The sequence below is a fragment of the Symsagittifera roscoffensis genome, chromosome 10 (assembly GCF_963678635.1).
Source record: "Symsagittifera roscoffensis chromosome 10, txSymRosc1.1, whole genome shotgun sequence".
NCBI lineage: Eukaryota > Metazoa > Xenacoelomorpha > Acoela > Convolutidae > Symsagittifera > Symsagittifera roscoffensis.
In genome coordinates, this window is record NC_087071.1 from 25,342,408 (window position 1) to 25,364,939 (window position 22,532).

The 22,532-nt window shown below is 35.6% G+C and overlaps 3 protein-coding genes across 4 annotated transcripts in view; all 3 read right to left on the reverse strand.

Annotated features, from left to right (window-relative positions):
- Positions 1-22,532, reverse strand: part of LOC134855165 (ras-related protein Rab-14-like) — a 108,397-nt gene that overhangs the window by 62,311 nt on the left and 23,554 nt on the right. The window contains exons 2-3 of one of the 2 annotated variants that reach the window (XM_063871582.1): positions 2,796-2,863; positions 447-500 (exon numbers count right to left, since the gene is read on the reverse strand). The exons of the other annotated variant lie outside the window; for it this stretch is intronic. Coding sequence (XP_063727652.1) covers positions 447-500; positions 2,796-2,856 — 115 coding nt within the window. The 5' untranslated portion in view covers positions 2,857-2,863. The remainder of the gene's footprint in view (positions 1-446; positions 501-2,795; positions 2,864-22,532) is intronic. 2 annotated transcript variants of the gene reach the window in all.
- Positions 1-22,532, reverse strand: part of LOC134855163 (transmembrane and ubiquitin-like domain-containing protein 1) — a 66,261-nt gene that overhangs the window by 20,182 nt on the left and 23,547 nt on the right. The window lies entirely within an intron of this gene.
- On the reverse strand, positions 3,075-9,353 carry LOC134855552 (uncharacterized). The gene is made up of 8 exons (XM_063872094.1): positions 9,039-9,353; positions 8,755-8,959; positions 8,518-8,681; positions 7,912-8,283; positions 7,635-7,820; positions 7,343-7,555; positions 6,063-7,196; positions 3,075-3,335 (listed from the first exon to the last, which is right to left on the reverse strand). Exons 1-8 carry the CDS (start codon positions 9,304-9,306, stop codon positions 3,199-3,201), a joined length of 2,679 nt encoding a protein of 892 aa, XP_063728164.1. The 5' UTR covers positions 9,307-9,353; the 3' UTR covers positions 3,075-3,198.

Below are 22,532 nucleotides of genomic sequence, written 5' to 3' on the forward strand. Positions count from 1 at the left end.
CATAACAGCATGTTTCCATTTGCATTTAAAAAGAAAGACAATAGAATTAGTAGTAGCGACACAACGCGAGTAAGCCAGGGAGGATAGAGATTCTACTTCGGAGGAAGCTGTCCGTCCGATCAATACAAGAGACTTCCAGATGGGGAGCGGCATATTAGCATGTGTGCCTATTAGCATTCTCATGGAAAGGAATGCAGCTGACTCTCATGGTATCTTTTGGTACGGCATCTTTTGTCCTGACACCTTAAGTCTATACCTAAACCTAATTCAACCAACTATCGCAAGCAAATAGGCACACATGCTAATCGCTACGCCCCTTCTCTGCCGCCTTTGAGATATACATCAACGATCAAAAAGAGCTCTATGGAAAATCTAAACAAATTATATATTTCATTTTCAACGTTAAATGAATTTCTTTTTCCTAGAAACCTTCCGAGTGGACTTACATTTCTTTTCTGTAAACTGGTGCAGCAAACAGGACTTCCCAACTCCCATATCACCTAAAACCAAATAAACAAAAACAAGTATAGGTGGTTGCTGTGCAAGTAGCGCAGAACGTTCCGAGCATATTGTCGAGAAGAAAAAAAAACGTTTTTTTTGTTTTCAACTTGGTAATGTTTTTTGTGCGTGGTGTGCTAAAAGAATCTGGCGAAAGCTTAAATCTTTGGCGTAATCGAAAATTACATTCAAACAGGCAAACTTTTTACTTACAAGACGGCGCTGAAAAAACTTCCAAAAACGCTTTTACTAGAATAAAACAAAAATTTCATGGCCTATCCTTCTATAAAAGTCTGCTCACTTGTTTTACTCGCTCAAAATTGATCTTATACTCAAAAATTTTAACCGGTTTTTCTCAAACTGGGACAATTTTTTGACAAATATTTACACAAAGGCGAAGCTTCGCTTTGCAAACACTAGCAAGAACACTGCAGTGCAATAAGAAAGAGTAAAAATAAGCCCCGAATTAGCAAAAAAATTGTCTAAGTCTGAGATTCGCACCTTCAACCTAGTGATTAAGAGAATCACACCCTAACCACGGAAACTTAATCATTTATAGCCAAAAACTAGTCACAGACAAAGCAGAGAACAGATGATATGCAATCTCCAATGCTACAGTGAAAATTCCAAATAAGCGAACACTTTTAATTAAAACTTTTATTGCTAGATTGGTTAGAAAAAAAAGGTTCGTAACAATACACTAAGCTGACGCTAGTGCATTTATCGTTCGAATATGGGCTGAAAGGGCTTTAATATGATATATCAATCGACCCAAAATGCTTTTTTTCTGATATATATTTCTCGTCAATTTCTCCATTTATACTCGTCTGAAAAACGAAATATTTGCTGAGAAAGCATTTTTGACTTTGTTCAGAATCCGGAATCACGGAAGAAATGGCTTCAATATGATACCAAATACGAGCTTTCTCGTAGCTAGTCAAAACAAGCTGAAAAAAAGCTTCCTACGCGATAGTTCCTATTTTGTGAAGTGATCGCAACAACTTGGAATTATCGTGAATATCATTTTGGTTGTCATATACTTTTCAATAAAAAAACAGCAGAAAGTAAATAAATCGAAAACTGCAGTTGGCGCAGGAAACCAATTTTGTCATAAGCCTCCAAAAACGGTTTTGTCAAAAACCTTCAAATCAAGCTGCTCTAGGTCTCCGATATTTCCAACGATATGGTATTGTCATTTATAGATTATATCGAATTCATTTGACATTTGAAATTTCTGATGTAATTCAAATTGTTTTCATTTAAAAAAACAGACATTATTCTTTGAACTTTCGCGTTTGCTTTCTTCGTTGGCATTCATTTTTGCTCTGACAAAATGCGCGGCACACTTTTGTTGAATGGAGCGATTTGAAAGCATGTCCTGGAAGTTGCAAGAAAATGGACGTCTGTGAAAAAGCGCAATATTTCCTTAGCTCATTTGTGTTATTATCGCCCATTTCTAAAGGCAGTGCCTGTTTCAATTGCAACCCCAATTCAAAATCAAGATATTTCTTTATGTAGTTTGAACTTCAAGATTGCATGCAAAATTTGTCATTTTAAAGAGCAATATGCATAATTTAGACAAATTATGCATGCAATCTTGGAAGTTCAAACTACTTAGAGAATTCATTTCTGTCTTAAGACCCAAAGTTAGCACAAAAAAATAGTTTGCAAGTAATTTTCACTTTGCAAGCTTGCAATTTTCACTTTGTAAGCTCAAATTCTATTCCTTTTTGGGCCAATTGAAGTTTTTCTTCCTTTTAGCAAATAAAATTGAATCAAAATTCAAGAAATCAAGTCAAACCACGAAAAATCAAACTTAGAGGTGATAACTTTTTTTGATAAAAAAACTAAATAATCAGCGCCATCTACATAAGTATCTTCACTACGTTTATTTTTAATTAAATCAGTGTTCCAAATTTTTTCTATTAATTATGTAAAGAAGGCAATATCATTTTCGGTCACCGAATCTGAACGAATCTAAAACTGCCCATATAAATTCCGGAAAAAATTTTGTAACGAAATCTAATTAACCTAAAGCTTTTAGGACCAAACAACAAGCTCAGATTCACCAAAAATAATGCCACCAATTTTGAAGTGACATTCTAAATTCGAATCAAGACTGAAAAACTGAACTGACCCCAGAAAATCTTCCCATTAAGCCCCTAGCGAATTAGTTACTACTTAAATAATCATTATGCTTTTGCTCCACCATTGAATTATTTATTTACCGTTTTGAACATTTCTTTTAAGTACCATAGGAGTATAGTTAGTTCAAGATACTCTTTTGATCTTTTTACCTATGATGATGTACTTGAAGATGTAACTGTAGTTGTAGGGTCCTGCTGTAGCTGCGGCCATGTTTATTATCTGAAAACATATCACAAATTTTTCCATAATTGAGAAGTCTTATTTTAAGTAACTAAATTTCACTAATTTTATGAGGGACGAAACATGAAATAAAACTTTCCAGATAGGTAAAACAGAAAATATTTCCACAAGATTTTTCAAACCAATCAAACAAGTTATCTTCATAGCAGAACTTGTAAATATTTGTTTCAGTTCCATATTTTCAACATAAACTCGATACTTGGAACGATGGCAACCAAATATAAGTTAACATCAAACAGTCTAAAATATAAACTCGCAAAAATGAAGGACCAAACAATAAACAGATCACGATTCACAGAAATTAACATGACTTTATTCCTCGTCAACCAGAAAATTGAAGATATCTAGCTCAGCTTGTCTTGACAATTTCGTATTGGCTGAAAGGCTTGCAGTGTCTTGCGAATTGATCAATTGATCGATTTGGTTGATTATATCTTGCTGGCTATTCACTGTATTTGAAAACAAACCACTGTTTAAAACTTAGTTTCAAGTTAAAACCCTTTGCACTTCAATACTATACCCCAGTTTACCAACAGCAGAATAGTTACGGTTATACAACGTTTCGTTTGCATTTCGGTTCTATTGGATGATTAAAATTAAGCAAGTATATTTTTAACGACTAATTTGATTCATTTTCACTTTCAATAAAACCTCCCTATAGTCAACGTAACTGAAACTTTCTGAAGCACTAAAATTTCGATAAGTCGAATTCCATACAATTAGCTTTTTATGTTAAACAACTGAATTATTTTTGAAAATTCATCATAATTCTTCCGACTTCTTTCGAAGAAAATGACGGAATATCTGTGCTCGAAGTGGTTTTCCTCCAGACAGATTTCGACTTTTCAATTACCCATTTTTGGCGGATTTTTTTAATACAATCTGAAATATATTGTTATCTTGAGCTCAAGTTTAAAAAGATATTTCACCTGTGATCGTTTTGGAAGTTATTGGGGTTTATAGATTGCCAATTTGGGTCAATTAACGCGCGATATATTTGGTGCTTATAATATATTTGGTGCAAAGATTTAATCCGTCTTAGAATTCTTTCGAAATTGAATTGAGGTATTCTGTATGGTCTATTTAATAATTTGCTATGAGCGAAATATATCCTTTTGTACTTTAGCGTAAGGCAAGATGATTTTTAAAATAAAATCTTTTTTCTTTAAACTTATACCATTTTTTCGGCTTGGTGTGATAAAGGAATCTGAGCGAAAAAGTAGAGCTTAAAATAGTTACTCAAACATCTTTAATAAGGCTATTTGAAAATGTTTCGTATATATAAACCTTCGATAAAAATTAAATTCGATTTTCTCTTTTTTAAATCGCTTTTGGGTAATATGTTACAATAAGTGACAGATTCAAGTTGAATAGCACGATCACTCTTTGCTATCGTAAAATTTGTTCCGAAATTTGTTCTTTGCTACCGAAAATTTTTTTAAAACTTTCCCAAATTTTTGGAGTCTTTGATTCCCAAGATGAAGCTAAAAACTCCTAAAACTTACTTCATCAGGGTAAAACTAATTTTTCAGTATTTAAAACTTACTTCAAAGCCAAGTTTGTTGGAAAAAGCAGTGTTAAATTAAATTTTTGAATAACAATTTATCTGGCAGAAAAATGTATTTACAAAATCTATTTTAGCAGCACGTAAAACCGACTGAAAATGAAAAGACTATATTAGGCAATAGAGTTGTCAAGTTTAATATATGCTTTACTCAAATAATTCTCAAACTTGCCACCTAATGTAATATATCACCCTTATTTGATGTAAAGAAGTATTTTGTCAAAAAAAGTTTTGGCGATTCGTAATAAGAAAGTTGAAAAAACAGATGGCCAAAAACAAGATATAGACAAGGATAGCCGGTTACTGTGCAAGAAGCACAGAATGTTCCGACCAGTCTTAAAAATTTACAACAAAATTATTTTTCCAATTAGTGTCGTTTTTTCGGCTTGGTGCGATAAAGGAATCTGAGCGAAAAGTAGAGCTTAAGCATTTTCGTCAGTAATGTAAAATATGCAAATTGGAACACAATTACTAAAGACAAATAAAAATTTCCCAAATTTTTGAAGTCTTTGATTCCCAAGATGAAGCTAAAAACTCCTAAAACTAACTTCATTAGGGCAAAACTAAATTTTGAAAGCTTAAATTAAGCATAAATAAGCCAATGTAAGCCTGCTCACTCGATCGAAATTAGACGAAAAATCAAAAATTTCAAACGAGTTTTTCTCGACACTGCGAAAACTTTTTGGAAATTTTTTAATGTGGTTCAAATCACGACTGAAAGGACTCAAATATAATATATCACTCAACCCAGTCCGATCATTATTTATAGTACCTGGTTTTGCGTGGAAAACAAAACAAAAACTAAAACACACCCGAATACAAAGTTCCTCTCCATTTTCAATGGTCGGAACAAAAACTTTGACATTAATGTGGACCCATGCACATTTGAGAAACCTTGATTCTGTAGCGCTCAAAAACGAATTGGCGAATCATATTAAAAAGAAGGTTGAAAAATAGAGGGCAATTAAAAGATAAAAAAAGACACGGACAACCGGTGGCTGTGCAAGTAGCTCAGAAGGTTCCGACAACAGTCTTAAAAAATACATTTTTTTTTTCAAATTAGTAACGTTTTTTCTGCGTGGTGCGATAAAAAAAGCTAAACGGAAAAAAATAACTTAGTCTTATTCGACTGTCATAGTTAAAAGGCCAATTGTAAAAAAAGTTTTTTAGAAAAATTAATAGCAAAACAAAAAAAATTTAAGAGAAAATTTTAAAAATCTTTTAAAAATTTTAAAAATTGATCATAAATAAGCTATCGAAGCCTGGATGGTCATCTTATTCGCTCGAAATTAAACCAAAAATCAAAAAATTTAAACGGGTTTTTCTCGACACAGAATGTTTATTTTGAAATGTTTCAACCTCGTTCGAATCAAGACTCAAAGGGCTTTAATATGGCAGATCACTCAACCCACTCCGATGATTTATTGTGGTACCTGCTTTTGCGTGAAAAAAAAATAAAACAAAGTTTACAATAAATACAAAGTTCCTCTCCATTTTCAATGGTCGGAAAAAACCTTACAATTTTATGCCCATTTAGAAACTCCTTGAGCCTGAAAATTGCAAGGTCTTTTTCGAGAAAACAATACAATAAGCAGAAGCGAATAAAATTTACATTTTGGGGCAGATTCATGCACACTTAATTCACATTTCGACCCTTGGCTCTGGCTACTCGACACCCTGGCGAGGATCTCTTGAGACTGGCTGAGAAGATCATCTAGTGATGAGACCAACTCTTCGGTAGTTTTGATTTCTAAATGGGGAAGTGGCTCATCTCTCTTTACATTCTGAACTTCCGTTTCCGTATGAGCAATAGCATCGCTTTTATGACCAGCGCCATTTGTATTAATAAAACTTGAGTCTTTCCGCTCTTTGAAGACAGCGTCAGAGGCTGTGGAGAAAGAAGTCAGCGTCTCTTTAATGGGATTTTTCATCTCGGTCTTCTTGACTTCTGTACATGAACTTTTATTCGACCCTTGACTTTGAACGTCATTGGTAGCATTGGCAGATTTGAAGACAATTGGCAGACTTTGTGCGTTTTTATCAAACTGTGAGTCTATCGCTTTGAGGGCACTTGAATCTTCAATTGGCTGACTTTTCGACGGTTTAGTGAATCTTGGTACTTTGAAAGCAGGTTTCTTAAAAGCTCTCTGACTGCGATTAACAGAAGATTCGCTTTGATAATCCAATGAATCATTGGACTTTCGCTTAACTGAATTCGAGAAACCTACAGGAGTTGCTTTTGACGTGACAATTGGCTCCTCAACAATTTCATCGAAGCTTTTCTTTTTTTGAGTTGATATCTTCGAGTCAGATTCAATTTGAAGTTGATTTATTTTATTCGACGATGTTTCCTTCTGCAAACTAGGAAGCATCGACGCTACATCTGGTTTTATTTGAGCTTTCAAATTCCATTTCTGGGTCTTTCCAGTCAACTTTGGAATAATTTTCTTATCTGCTTCCGCTTCGCTGAAACTTTTAACAATTTCAGGGCCGTTCTTAACAACGCTACGTTTGAATACATCAGTCTCTTTGTTTCCCGTTTTGCGCTGTTCCTCATTTTGGCTTTCTTTATTGTGATCCAAAACGATCTCACCTTTTGACGCTTTCTCTTCAAATAGCAATTCATAATTTGACTTTTCGGACTGAAGCGAATCGGCTATAGCGTCCCAATCTGAGTTATTTCCTTCGAGAGTCTTTGATTGCATTGTTGAATCTTTCGTATCCGCGGCTAAGATTTTTGCAGTTTCTTTAACACAAAAACACATGCGAATTTCACTTGCTCAAAAATGCATTTAGAACAGACATTTACAAAACGCGCATAAGATAAAACCATCAAATAAGGTTTCAAGTTCTTTCTTAACTTCGATAAATAAGCCTACTAAAAAGCAATACCTTCATCTTTTTCGTTTATCACGTTTTGATTCAACTCTTGAGTAATGGTTTCCCTTTTTCCGCGCTCAGCTCTAGTAGGTTGCGCCTTCTCTTGAGAATTAAAACTTGAAAATATGCCGCCAGACTCGTTTTTCTTGGATTCGGAACTCTTGACTTCAATTTCAGTTTCAGAACAGCTGATGATCTCAGCCATTATTTCCACTTCAACGGATGCTTAAGCAAATATATACGCCTTTATCAAGGAACCCTATGAGAAAATCTTTCTAGTTTTGGTGTCAAAATTAATATTTACTTGTAGTCTCTGTTTGTGGAACCAATACGGAATCTTTCAAAGCTTCGGAATCTTCCGGATAGTCAATTTCATTACTCTCCTGTAGCTCCACCACGTCAGAAGTAACTTCCAGTTCATTTGTCAAATTTCTTTTCACGACTGAATCTACCACCAGTTCCAATTGGGCAACGGACGAAAAAGGTTTGTCTATGAAACGATAAAAAAATTTTATGCTTTCTTCCCAAAAAAGCTCAACTATCGCGAAAATAGAGGTAAACTGAGACATCAATACATTTACCATCAACTTTGGAATGACTCCCTTTTCTGTTCATGTCTTGATTCGTCTTTTTTTCTTCTGGTTTAGATTTCTTTCTGTTCTCTGCTCTCGGGGTACTTGATCTCAATATTTCCTTTCTGACCCTCACCTTAGATAGGTGTTTTCCGTTCATGCTCAAACTACCGGAGGAAGCTTGAGATGATATTTCTTCAATGTCACTATCTTTCTCATTATCATCATCTGATGAATCCTCGATAAAGGCAATTCTACTTTGGGAACTTCCAGATACTTGAGAATGAAATGAGGGATCATGGATTTTCCTTGATGATCTTGAAGCAACACTAGCGGAATCATCAGCTCGACTGTTGTCAACGCTGGAAGCACGAGAGCAAACTAAAGGAAAATAACAGACAACTGGTCTCAATCGGTTAGCTTCTGTTTATATTTAACGATTCCTAAAGATTCCTAACTATAAAAATCAAACGGCTATATTTAACGATTCCTAACTATAAAAATCAAACGGCTAACCGCGTAAAAATTTGAATCCAGCGTTTAACAAACAGATGAAAAAACGATAAAGCACAACAAAAAACAACCGATAGAAACTACAGATAGATGAAACAAAACCTTCTCGCGAAGTGAAAGCACTGTCAAAAATTTTCTTTTCGCGTGCCATTTGTCTTGCCAACGCCGCAGAGCATCGCTTCAGAAATCCAAAGTTTTCCAATCTCTCATCTTTGGTCATTTTCAAAGCCTGTGTGTACATTGAAAATACACTTTGTTGGTTTGCCCTATTTCAACAGATTCACTCTAAATTTCAATGGTTTGAAAAGCATTTCGACTATCATTGAAATAACTTCTAACCGCTCGTCCCTAGGTAGATGTAGCCTGACACATTCAGAACATTTCATCACTTGACTTTCGATACACCAAGTTCTTTGCACTGGATTGATTAAAAACGTTACATGATAGCTGGTCACAAATCTCTTTACAGCCGGTCTTGGTGTAATATGGAAATATAAATTATCAACGGGATTAGGGTCCACGATACATGGCCACCATGGAAAACCTATGCAAAATGCACTTATTTATAGAAGGTTATTAACGACGGGTATAAAAATACTAAACTGATCAACTAAATTGCCAACCGTCAAGTTTTACGGCAACCAAGTCTCCCGGTTGGTAATCTTGATAAGTGCACCTTGAATTCCACCATTTATTTTTGAACTCAGGGACATCGCAATCAAATTGACAACGAGAACAGCAAGTCCAAGTGGATCTATTAACTTTGTAAATACACTCAGAATCCAGCAGATCTCGCCATTTTTTGCAGCTTATACACTGTACCCATTGCGCAAACTCTTCTTCGTCTGACGATATCTCATGTACGTCTGGCTTGCCATTTAGAGCTTGCATGCTATGCTTCTAGCTGAAAACTTATTAACCCAAAAATCAGTGAAAACAATAAAGACCAATTATTTTACGAAGTTTTTTTTAACATTTAATAATACTTATTATTATTAGTGTTTAAGCACCTTTTACACAGAGTGCAAAAAAGTGCAGTGTAATTTAAGTTGGAGGAAAAGACTCATTAAATTAATAAGTTTTCAAGTTCTTCCTGAAAATGGAATGCAAAAAAATGTTTTTCCGAACAGCAGGAAGGTTTTTCCAAAGTTTTGGCACAGCTATTCTCAGCGATCTTTCACCATACAGGACAAAAATAGGGATAATCAGAAGGTCAAAAGTATCATAGTGAGCGAGGTTAGAGTCAGTAGTGCCTTCATCGCATATTCCAGACAAAATCCTTGGAATTTTCTAGATATGGAAGACTTCTAGATTTTCAACAGCTAGCGGCTGAAAAAGATATCCATGCAAGTGATAATGATAAAAAAGGAGATGATAAAAATGGAGATGATTAGCGTTGATGTGTTTGAAAATTAAATTCAATCCGGGTTACGATCTCAGGGAAAAAACATCCATGGTAAAACATTTTCGACATTATGTCATCACCAGTAACTGCAAAAATAGCAAAATTGTACAAATTAAAAGCACATTAAAAAAAACTAAATTACAAAAGGGGCCCTTCCGTTTAGTTACGGTAAGTGCATAAGCTGGATAGGGCCATACCAGCGAAATAAAAATGCATATATATCAGCAATGAAGTCATAAATCAGCATTAATTATTTCGTCGTAATGTTAATTTATCTTAACCGTCCTTCCTCTACAAAAGCGCTTATGAAGTTGTCGATAAATTGAACTTTGCGTAGCGATCTGCACCCCCTTATACAAATTATAGAGCTCCTCAGGAGCGCGAAGCTCATTTTAGTTCTTATGTAGTTTATAGATTCTGGATAGCTTTCTTGTCTTTTTCACTTAGTTTTTCGGCTAATCGCTGCAGCGTCCGCGTGGCTGTTGGAGCAGCGCCACCGGTGCATCCAAAAATTAGCGGGCAGAAGCTACTCTGCTCTAAGTTTAAAATTCTTTGCTGATATTTGGAGTTATTCAGCGTTTCGTGGTATTTGTATGCATCCTTATGCAGTTTTCGCGATGTTTTGACATGGTGGTTGAAAATTTTCAGATCAAAGAAAGCGCGGCTGAATCGTGAACCCCAGAGTCCGTTTGCCTTAAATTTAAGTCGTGCCTCATCTTCAGTTGTAGTTGAATTGTTGACAAATCTTTCGCCTTGCAACGGCTGAAGTTTCGGCTCAATCTCGACGTCATGGCAAACCTCGTTCATGAGGTTGGCGAACGTGTCTCTAATTTCGTTGTGTCTTATGTGTGTGTAACCACCCTAAACCACCCTAAAAATAGGAAAACTGGAAAGCAATTAAAAACAGATAGAACTGTGATAAACAAGTTTGATTGGAACAAGCCACTGGAATGTGGGACAAGGTAACAATGTTACAGCTTCAGGATCAACTCGCGAGCCTTGTACTCTTCCTTCCGGTTGATTGAAGGCTTTCTCTTGTTGATATGCAATGCTTCCAAGGTTAAAAGTTTAGCGGAGTCTCTTGCTGTGTCAATGATCTTTCCTTCGCAGCTGTCAATGGTAACACCACGCCAATTGAGGTGTTCTCCTACTGGGCTAGTACCTTTGGAATGTTCGTGCACTCTCGTGGCTAGGTGGCGGGTTGTTTGCCCGACGTAACTAGACTGGCATCTAGAACAAGTGGTTTCGTGACCCACGTTGCCACGGACATTTTCTGGTATTTTTGGTTTCAGCGATGGTAAGGCTGTCTTCATCTGTCTAGTTGTGAAGATGACAGAAATATTGGCTGTTTTTCGGAGACGCTTGGAGAAAACGTCACATTTGTTGCCCCTATATTGAATAACAAAGGGTATCCGTTTCTTGGTCGCTTTTTCTGTTGTCTTGGTATTTGTGTCTTGTTTCATGTGTTTCTCAATGATCTAGTTAAGAGTCTCACGGATGATGGGTTCAAAAAATTGAGGTGGATTTTGGTTTTTCTCCAGCATACATCCAACCTCAGTTATGCTTTCCGTGAAAGCATGCCAGTTGGACGAGGCATTAAACACACGATGCACAGTTCCTTGCTCAATGTTCTTCTTGTATCTCATCGGTGCAAGAGCTCTAAAAGAGAGAGTCAACCCTGTATCAGTTGGTTTTCTGTACCAGGTTGTGTCAACATCAGCGCCGGTCTGTTTCACGCTCAAGTCAAGAAATGGAAGACTTCCAGTTTGCTGACGTTCAATAGTGAACTCTAGGTTTTGACGAAGTTTATTAACTCTCTCTAAGATTCCAGTGATGTTCTCTGGCTTTGCACTTCGCAGTATGTCATCCATATACCAACTAAACACTCGAGCTTTTCGAGGTTCGTCTACAGTGCATCCAAAGAACCAACTGGAAGTAGTCATTCGCTTGAGCTCTCCCACGGTGAATGGGGTACATTTACGATAAAACGACTTGCAGCAAACTTTACATCTGATTGAGTAACCGCGGAAAGTAACTTTTACGCCGCACTTGCCACAACAGTTGTCAGGTTTTTTCGGTGGTTCCGGCATCTCTGATGACAGAGCTGGTTCGAATGTTTTCATCCAGACGTTTGCAAGTATGACAGACATGGCAGCACCCATCGCTACACCGTCTCTCTGGATATACCAGTCTTCTCCGGCCATGAACCACACATTGCTAACGGGTTACTTTTCTTCAATAAGAATACGCAACTCGAAACCAGAATAGCATATATAACTATATTGCATTCAACATGAAAATTTTAGTCGAAAGTTATTTTGTCAGTTTTGTGCCGATTACGTACGCAACCTAAATTGAACGTGTCCAAAGGAAAGCAACTCTTTGGATAATGGGTGATTGGGATAAGGGCTACAAGCAAAAACTAACTGAATTGAGACTGCTTCCTTTATCGTATAACTTTGAATTACATGACCTGTTATTGCTAGTATCAATGTTGAAAGGTAGCTACAACATCAAACTACCAATAAAGACGAATACAATACCCAAGGACGATCTTTTATCAACAAGACAAAAAGATCTAACATCGATAACAAAAACTCGAGCAAGAAAGGCTGACAAAAACTTTTGGAAAAGAACCAGTCAATTATTGAATATAGTACAGAAAAAGGTAATATCAACCTCGAACAAATTGACAAAGCATACCTAACCAAATTATACTTGAATTACTTCTACTTCTTAATTCAATTTTTTTTATCTTCTACAAAGATCATTCTGAAGTCAACTTATGTTCCTGGACTTTTATATGCAACTGTTGACATTGCAACCCGGTGCAGAAAGCCAGCTCGACCGTTAAGCGATGAATGCAAAAACCCTCTCTCTATTGCCAGGGAGATTCACTGTTTTAAAAAACTGCATGCCCTAGGTTCCTCAGTACATATGCTTAGGTTCTTACAACGCTTAATCACAAAAGTTTGAGTGCTAAGGCCGGCCGTTTTTTGAATCTCAACAGATAGTGGTTGAAAAAGATATCCATCAACTATTAAGTTTTCATACTTGTCATTTTTTGCCTGTCGCTTTTTCTTCTTTCCACAGAAATTATCATGGTAACCAAAAAAAATACACTCGCCCTTCATAAATTCACCGTGTCGAAAGCCGCTTGAAAATAAGACATTTGACCAGAATGGCGCCTAAAATGCATGGCAAAACGGGTTTTTATTTGGAGCAGTTTATTGGGTGAATTGGCTTTTTCAAAGAATTAACTGTGTTAATTGTCCAATTGAACAAATTGAGAGTGGACGCCTCTGACTGACATGGGAAATTTCAAAACTTCGTTTGTAAAAACACGAGCCCATTTTGATTTTTGCGAATACAGAAAAAGCGCGAAAATCATAACGGTTTTAGCTGATGAAAAACAGACAAAACGCTGAATTAAACAGAAAAAAAATTAGAAAAACCAGTGTGAAGATCCGAGAGCATTCAGGAAAATAAGGATTGAGCGACTGTTGCATACAGCTAGGATTCCGTTGCGACCCATACTTCCTGAGGGAGGTGACCATAAAGGACGCCTACTCAATACCACGCATACACGAGAGCCTCTCGAAACTTGGCGATGCCAAATTTTTCAACACACCGGACTGGGTACTGCCTTCTGGCAGGTCACCCTGCGAAAAAGACAGAGAAAAGACAGGATTTGCTTGTGAGTTAGGCTTGTGTCAGTGGAAGAGGATGCTTTTCGTCTTGTGCAATGCGACGGCGATCTTTTAAAGAGAGATGGCTCAGGCTTTGATTAGTATGACGAAGATGTGTGGGATTCTCGTGATGTGCTACGTGGATGACGTAGTGAAAGCGACATCCGGCTTGTCAGACCACATTGACAGACTCGTTGAAGCCTTTGACTGCATGCAGAGAGCTGGCTTCAAATGCGAGCCCTCTAAATCAGATCCTTAGGGACTCAATAAAATATCGGGTAAGAATGGTAGACGGGCATAGTGTGAGGCCGGATCCGGGTCCAGTTGAAGCCGTGTGAACATGGAAGGCCCCCAGAACGAACACTCAGCTTATGAACTTCCTAGCAATTGCGAATTGATATGGAGAGTTCATAACAGGATACGCAGATAAAGTCTACCCGATTGTCTACCTGGCGCAGATAAGGATACGCAGATAAAGTCTACCTGGCGCCTCGCACAATTCCCGCTTTATATTCTCAAAGTGCACCAAAAGCAGAAATGATTGCTGTAGTCACGTTCCTGGAGAAGTGCCGCGCCTACTTAGCGAGTGCTCCCTCTGCGATGCTTGTGGACAACCGAGCCCTATCCGAGTTACGGTCTTTCAGACTTACTAAGAGTGCAGAGAAATGACTGCATGACAACTACCTTGAAAAGGTGGATCAAAAATGGAGCACCAGACAAAGGAGATCTGGAAGAAGATAGTTGCCGAGTCTTGAGACAGTACTATATGCAAAAAGAAGGAAGGTTATATCTGAACAAGGATGGGATCGTTGAGCAAGTGATGCACAACAAAGGAAAGAAGTTCGAATGGAATGATAGAGCTCAAGAGGCCTTTGAGAATATAAAGCGGGAATTGTGCGAGGCGCCAGTGCTAGGCATGCGCACAGAGAAAGGCATGTACCTTCTCAACGCTGATGCTTCACTGGTAGTCATTTCCGGAATACTGCATCAGGAGCTAAAATGGAATGGCAGAACAGTTCCCAGTCCCATTGCATACGGCAGAAAGTTTTTGATCGACACTGAGATGAAATACGGTGCACCAAAAGCAGAAATGATTGCTGTAGTCACGTTCCTGGAGAAGTGCCGCGCCTACTTAGCGAGTGCTCCCTCTGGGTTGCTTGTGGACAACCGATTCCTATCCGAGTTACGGTCTTTCAGACTTACTAAGAGTGCAGAGAAATGACTGCATGAGTAGTATATGAGTGAGTTAATCAGGGGGGGGGGGGGGGGTGGTGGGAGACCCCCATGTATTAAGATAGGGAATAGAACATCCGGTCTCCCAGCTATGTATTAAGATTGGGTATAGAGTCTACAATGTATTAAGGTAGGGAATAGGTTTCCCATGTATTAAGATGGTAGGTTTCAGATGGTAAGTTTCAGAAAAATTTTTGGCGCCCGAAATTTTTGAGCTCGATTTTGTCGATACTTGCGTTTCTTAGCTAACTTCTACGATTTGTAATATGTAAGGACTATCATGTCTTACAAAAATTCGGTATGGTAAGTTTCAGAAGGTAAGTTTCAGAAAATTTCTTTAAATTTTTTTCTAAGTTTTACTTGCAAATACATTTTTATCTTGAAAAAAAACAATTTTTTAATAAAAATTGAAAAATGTTTTTTTTGGATGGTAAGTTTCAGATGGTAAGTTTCGACGAAAATTAAGTTTCGATTTAGAGTATGGGATCATAAACTAATATATCACGGAATATTTTTTTCTCGAGAGAATCTTAAATTTCATGTTATTTATTTTCCCTCAGGTTATCTGGGGAATATTGTCAAGAAGGGATTATTTTTGATAGGTTAGTTATTCCGCATGACAGGTTCATTACACTTGTTAATTTTATGACTTATTTTATCTTTTTTCACATAATTATCTCACTTATTTTTACCTCAACTTGTTTATTTATTCTGTCATATTTCTTGCTACGATTCATTTCAGTTCTCTTTTATCACTTTGTCTTTAATCTTTAAAAAATTCTTTGAAACTTCCAAATTTTCCAAAAAATTATCATCCAAATTTATCAATTGCTCTGCCACGGTAAAAGTTTACACTAAGAAAAACATAGTATCATATTTTTTTTGGTTCTGATATTTTTGTGTAATAATTTTACCATCTTTCTCAGAGTAAACTTTTGAGAAAATTATACAATTTACTGGAAGTTGGTTACAATTTTTGTAAATTTATCTACTCTATCGTTAAATTTTTCAATTGGGGGACTACAACATCCATATTCCATCATCATTCTCCGTATTTCATCAAAAGGTTAGTTGCTAAGATGCTTTTCGTAAAAAATCTAAGGAATTTAAAAAGTTAAATTACATAAATAATCAAACAATTCACTACATAGTATAGTAAAATTACTGCAAAAAATTACACTTACAAAAAAAATGCACTTTTACATCAAATTACTGATAAAATTCAAAACACACACATCATGAACATTATTCAAGTTCTTTTGGAAGAATTTAAAAAGGAGAAACGCTGAATAAATTGCGTAAAAACCACACAAATGATCTGTCTTTTGTAGCTTTCGAGGAACCATTCGTCGAAACTTTTTCGTCAAAAAGGGGTAAGTTGATCTCTTTCTTCCCAAAAAATCTGCAAAGTAGTAGCTTTTATTCATTCGAGCAATCATAACCCAGTGTTCTCCTCTATCATTGCTTGGGGTTGAGTTAATAATTGCAAAAGAGTTTTTTGTTAGTTGAGGTACTGTATCAGAAGGGTATGATCCCATGTACTTGAACCTGAGCTCTGGAATTCTTTCAATAATTTGCAAAAGTGAAATGTAATCCATCTTTGCAATTGTAGACTGAATTACAGCTAAAAATGAAATTGATAGTTTGATAGTGTACTTTAGGTTTAAAAAAAAAGGAAGAATAATGACTTAAACACATGTAGGAATTGAATCAACAAAGTCCCATACACAAGCCTTATATAGTGGGTAAAGTTTATTGAATACTGTTTTACAGTCTAGGTTGAAGAAGTGTCTCGGGTTTTCAACTAAACAGCATTCCTTCTCTATTTTTTCTGGAGCTTTAGGTCTGAAGAAAAACAATATAGATAGTACAGAGATAATAACAAAGAAAAGTCCCAAAAAAGTTACAATATTTCTACAGGAACCTGAAAACTCAAAAAAATTAAACATTTTTAGCGATTGTTCCGAATTTGTCAATTTGAATATTTGATAGTCTTTCTCCCAAGACTATCACTTCCGTTACTTGCTCCAAGGGAAATTGGAAAAACATTTCTAATCTCAAGCTTTCTCCACTAAGTTCTGGATAATGCAAGTGTTCAGCGGCATCCTGTATTGAAGTCAAGTCGAAAACTAGAATATAGTGATTTTGAAAATCTTCCATAGGAAGAGCTGGAAAATCTTCGTTAAACTGCATTGCTTTCATTGTTGTAACATAGGGTCGACAAGGAGAAGTTGTATCTAATGAAATAATTGCTCTTCCACCCCGAATAATTCTAAGCTCTCTCAAATGAAATTGTTGATAATTGAAAGGAGTTTCATAAAAAGATCCCGCAACAGCCGAATTTGTATTCATTGCAACAGCTATCCTTCTGATTGGGGCATTTTTGAAAGCATTTTCCTGAATAAACTGGTTTTGACGATGATAAAGGTTCTTGCTATAGTTTCCATGTAATTGTAATGAGCAGGTTCCCTTTCCAGATTCCATTGCAAATATCGATGATTAGGTTCAGCTACTAAAATTCTTTTTGTAAACAGTGAACAATCAACTATTTTCAGACTGACATTTGGATTATCAGATAACATGTAAAAATTAGGTCTAGCTCGAATAAGTTTAATTCGAACTTTGGCATTTGGTAGCAACAGTTTTTCGCAAGTAAACAAATCAATGGCGAGCCTCCCATAGAGTGAAAAAGTTATCCCTGTTCCCAAGGAATTTGCTCTATCAGTGAACGGATACATATCAAATGCATCACGATTTTCTTCAAAACTGTATCCATGACAAGCAAGAATTCCTTTATTACTCACTGCTGACGAGTTGAATTCGTTCGATATCTGTGCCTTATGAGGATATAATCCATTGGCATTGTGAACCATTGTATTGTTAAAATAAACTTCACATTTGGAGAATAGAGAATGTAGTAGATTGTTTACATAAGTTAAGTAAGTTTGTGGTTCCTCATCTGAATCTTCCTCCGATTTTGCTTTATGTTCTGCTTTTTCTTTTTTGAAAGCATCAAACAATCTTCCTTTGAATAGTTGAAGCTTTAAGCTAAGATGGGTATCACGCATATCCAAGTAGAGATTACGATCCGTTTCAAATTCAAACTCAGTACTGCTTTCATCCAGAGAAGTACTGGGGAATACTTCTTGTGTGTAAGATGACATAATTGTTTCCAAAACTGGGACTTTATCAAAAATCTCCAAGGAAGAATTTGTAAACGCTCCGTACCGAAAATGACTACTTTGATTTACACTCATTTTATCTTGTCAAAAATGTCTTTGCGAGAGCGACTGATTTTTGAACTACTCTTTTGAGAAATGGTTCTTCTTGTTCTACGCTTGGATTTCTTTTTTCCACCTCCCAGCTGTTTTCGAACTGTTTTTGTTCCAACATCTTTTGCAAACGTTTTGAGTTTTTTTCGTCCACTGACAATTTCTCCAATCTCTGGAGCGGCAATTTCAAATAAATCTGCTCCGATTCTTTTCGCAGCTAGGACTATATATTTTTTAATGAAGGGAATTGCAGTTCTCCCAAGAGTTTGTGCAAGAGCACCAAAACCTCTCCCACACTGCCTTGCATGTCCACGAAAAATATGAAAATTAGCTGAACTTTGAGCAACCATTTCGTATGAAGTATAAATCAAAAATGATTATCCGAAATCTTGCGAAACAAGAGGACAACTCGTGTAATTCCTACGGACACAAAAGGAATTTTTTCACCTGTAGTATCCCTTAGTTCTATTTTTATGCTGTGGAAAGAGTTTTTTAATAATTTTTTAAATTGTAGATTTGTGAAGGATTGATAGTTCATGTACTGTCTTGTAGATATTATGTCTCCATTTTTTACTTTGGAAATGAAAGGAATACAACGCAGTAATGGAGTTTTTGTATCGCCTACTATATTATATTCTATAATATCACTATAAATCATTAAGGAATGTATTCTTATAATGTCGTAAGAATACTGAGGATAATGTGGTCCTTTTCCTTTCATTATAACACCTGTCTGATTTTGTTCTAAATCACAACCAAAAATGTGACTCAAATCAGCACTTTGAATTATAAACACTGATTGATCCTCAGGTAAATGAATGGCAACTTTTTGTGTAATCTTATCTACTGATACATAAATTCCGTTATATTCATATTTTTGTGCTCCTATACGTTTTCGAACTTTGTCATTCATGGCTACAACTATATCAACAATACTTGGATACAATCCAGGTTCAACATGCATCGGTTGAATTTTTCTTTTTTCCTCAGGACTTTCTCGTCCATCTAGGAAAGTAAACTTTCCCTCTGTAACGTTTTGGTACAAAGAAGGGTACGATATTTCTGAAATAGCAACCTCCCATTCTCCTTTTAGATGTATTTGTTCCGGTAGAAAATTTGTAAAGGAACTAAGACTGTTATTCGGATAACAATTAAAAGAAGCATTAGAAACTAGCTCAATAGTAAAAGAATCCATGACAACTGATCGATAGAAACTCAATTTAAAAAAATGACTTACCACTAATCTGAACATTTTCTCAGCTCTTTTTCATAAAATTTTCCCAGAATTTCTTCTTTTTCGAGATCTTTGATGATGTATGTTGGAGGTTTTTTGTAGATATTGCCGAAATTTCAAAAATTTCATCTAAAAACTGTGGCTTGTATCCTTTTCGGAACGGAATATCATTTTTCGAAATTCTAACTCTATCACCAATTTTGAATTTTGGTTTAGTATATTTCTTGAATAATTTTTTATACAATATTGATAAAATATCACTGTTTTTCACATCTCTGGGAGATTTTCCAATTGATCGATTTTTGCGGCAGTTCAATGTAGAAACAAATTGCTGCAATTTGGGGATAAATTTTTCACCATGATCTTCAATGTAACGATATATTATATGTTTTAAAGATTGAATTGCTTTCTCTGCAAATGCAGCTTTGGTTTCACTCATTGTTGAGTAAACTTCAATGTCTTTCTCCTTGCAAAACTTTTTAAAAATTCCCCCATATTCTGTTCCTTTATCAACCCAAAGTTTTTCAGGAGTGTTTTTTCGAGAAATCATTTTTCTAAAAGCTTGTAAAGTGTCTTTGGCATACTTTGTTTTCATTGTTTGAACTCTGACAAATCTCGAAAAAATATCTACAGCAACTAATAAATACTTGACTCCATTGTTTTGACTAGCTAACTTGTCTACAAAAGCCAAGTCCATTCACCAGATTTCATTGAGAAAACGCTTGAAGTTTTCGGAAAGACCTGATTGGTGGACCAAATTTTGTATACGATGTCTTGGTTTGTAAAAACTTTTCTACTTTCTTTTTTGATAAACCACTCGCTTTACTCAAGTTTTGAATAGAAACGTACGCAGCTCTGCCCCTAGAATATAATCTGTTTAGTCTTACCTTTTCAGATTTTGAAAGGGATCCAAGTTCCTCTATCTTTTGCTTTGGCATTCTTGTTAATAACAAGTTTAGGAGGAATATGTGTTGCTTTCAAAATAGTAAAGTAAATATCTGGAAAATCGGTATTTTTTCGCTTTAGTGCACACACAAAGTCTACAATAGATTCTTTTGTATCTCGATTATCCAATATAATATTGTCTGACTGGCTGATTTTAATTCTAGGAGAATTCAAAATTAAATCAATAATAAGCTTATTGTTGCTCGTTTTCAACCTCGCATTTACAGCACTGTAAACAGGATCAAAATTTTTTGGTACAATCTCCTCTTTTTCTTGCTTTTGTTCCAGTTTTTGTTTTCTTGGAAGTGTACTTTGTGATAAACTGAGTACGGAATTAAAATAAACTGATCCATACTATGTCAATCGTTTAATGACAAAAGGGGTGATGATAGATATCAATTGTAACCATTTAGTTGAACTTAAAATAATTCTTCTTTTGTGTAGAGGAGTTCTTTTTTGTGTTAGTTCTAAAAAAAATTTTCGATATTTTACTACGTTTTCTTTCCGAAGATCTCGAAGCTCTCCTCTTAATAGGTTTACTAAACACTCGCTCAGAAACTGAATGAAATCTTTTGGGCAATTGAGAATGAATTGTTTTCGAAGCCTTAGGGAAAACTTTTGAAATATTGGGAGAATAGAGACGTATTGTGTACTCATCGTCCAAAAACTTTGTCTCTATTCCAGCTGGTAAGTAAAATTTTGTTGGAACTGAGCCACTATTAGTGCAATACCTAAGTGAATCAACTGTTTTTGGGGTTAAATTAATAAGTAAATGACCATAAGGAACGGATGTTGCATCTTGATACCACTCTTTCAATTGAGATCCTAGACCTAGTTGTTGACTTAATGTATTGATTTGTAAAACATCCCTCGGCGACTTGAACAAGACTATGTGTATATTTTGTAACTCTACATCTCGTCCTAATTTGCTTTGATGAAATAAATTGTGTTTGATGTATATTGTATTCAGACCCCTGTGTCTCCCCGCAGTAGCAATTTTTACAAATTGTTTGGAGTTTGAAATTTCTTCACAAGAATCATCAAATATAAGCAAAGACTTAGTTCCATTATTGGGGAGATTTTCAATCAAGTCAAAATCTACTCCTTGGATAAATTTAAGGTTTTTTCTTTGCATTTGACTATAAAGAGGTTGATAATGTTGATAAAAACAAAAAATTTTGTCGAATGCTGGTTGAAAAGTACCAATTTTCAACCAATCAAAAATAAGATGTGATTTTCCAGATCCACTTGGTCCAACTAGGGAAATAAAAATTCGTTCTTTGGTAGATATTATTTTATTCCTAGCTTTGGAGAAGGTAGAATATAACCGACTGTACTTGATAAAATAGCTACCCAAACTGTTGTTTCTTCACATATTGTGGATAACATAATTCGAACGATTGCACATACTAGCATCAAAACTATAACAAAAAATTGGCACAAAAAAACTAAAAGAGATCTATTACATGTACGTCCAAACAATTTCCATGATTTTCGTTCATGATTTTCTTCATCAAAAACAAAATTTCCTAAATTTACAGGCTTGTCACATTGATCGACCATCTTAACTCTAAAAAAAAAGTTGACAATGAAATTTAATTAAAGTTTGAAAATGGTAGTACATTAAGAATAATATAATTTACAATTTGTTAAAAAAACATCGAGTCCATGTTCCGTATGCAAATGCTTTTCTTTCTGCACAGTGAAGAGTTTTTGCATGACGAAATGGGTAGTTGCTTCACCTCCAATTATATTCTTCATTTTTGAATATCAAAAACTGAACTTTAGGGCAAGCGTAGTCATCCAAATTAATAATCTTTGTTTCCAAAAATTCTGATAGAATCTTACATTTTTCATAGCCTTTTGCAAAAAATTCCGTGTCTGTGGCTTCTAGATTTTTCAATATTTTTTCAAGTTCAGTATATTTTTCGTAACCACTGCTCCAATTGATGCCATGAAGATGCTGTGTACACCAAAAAGATTGGGATGTTGGTTTGAATTTTTTGGGAGGAAGAAAGGAATATCCTTCTGTTTGTCCATCCTTATAAACTCGTAATTCTTTCACTATATTGCTTTCGATACATTCAATAACCAAAACAACTAGACTCATTCTGTTAACTGATTTCTTTGGAGTTTTTTGTTAAAAATGATTAACAATCAAACAATGCATATACTGATGAAGCAAATATTTTAACGTATAAACAGAAAAATAATCCAGTCACGTGACCAAGAAAGTACGAACTGGGGAGACTAGGTGCAACATAAAAATACCCAGGACCTTTTTTTGTAGTACATTTCACAGATCCAGCAGAGTCATGTAGAATTGCATGTAGTCTAAA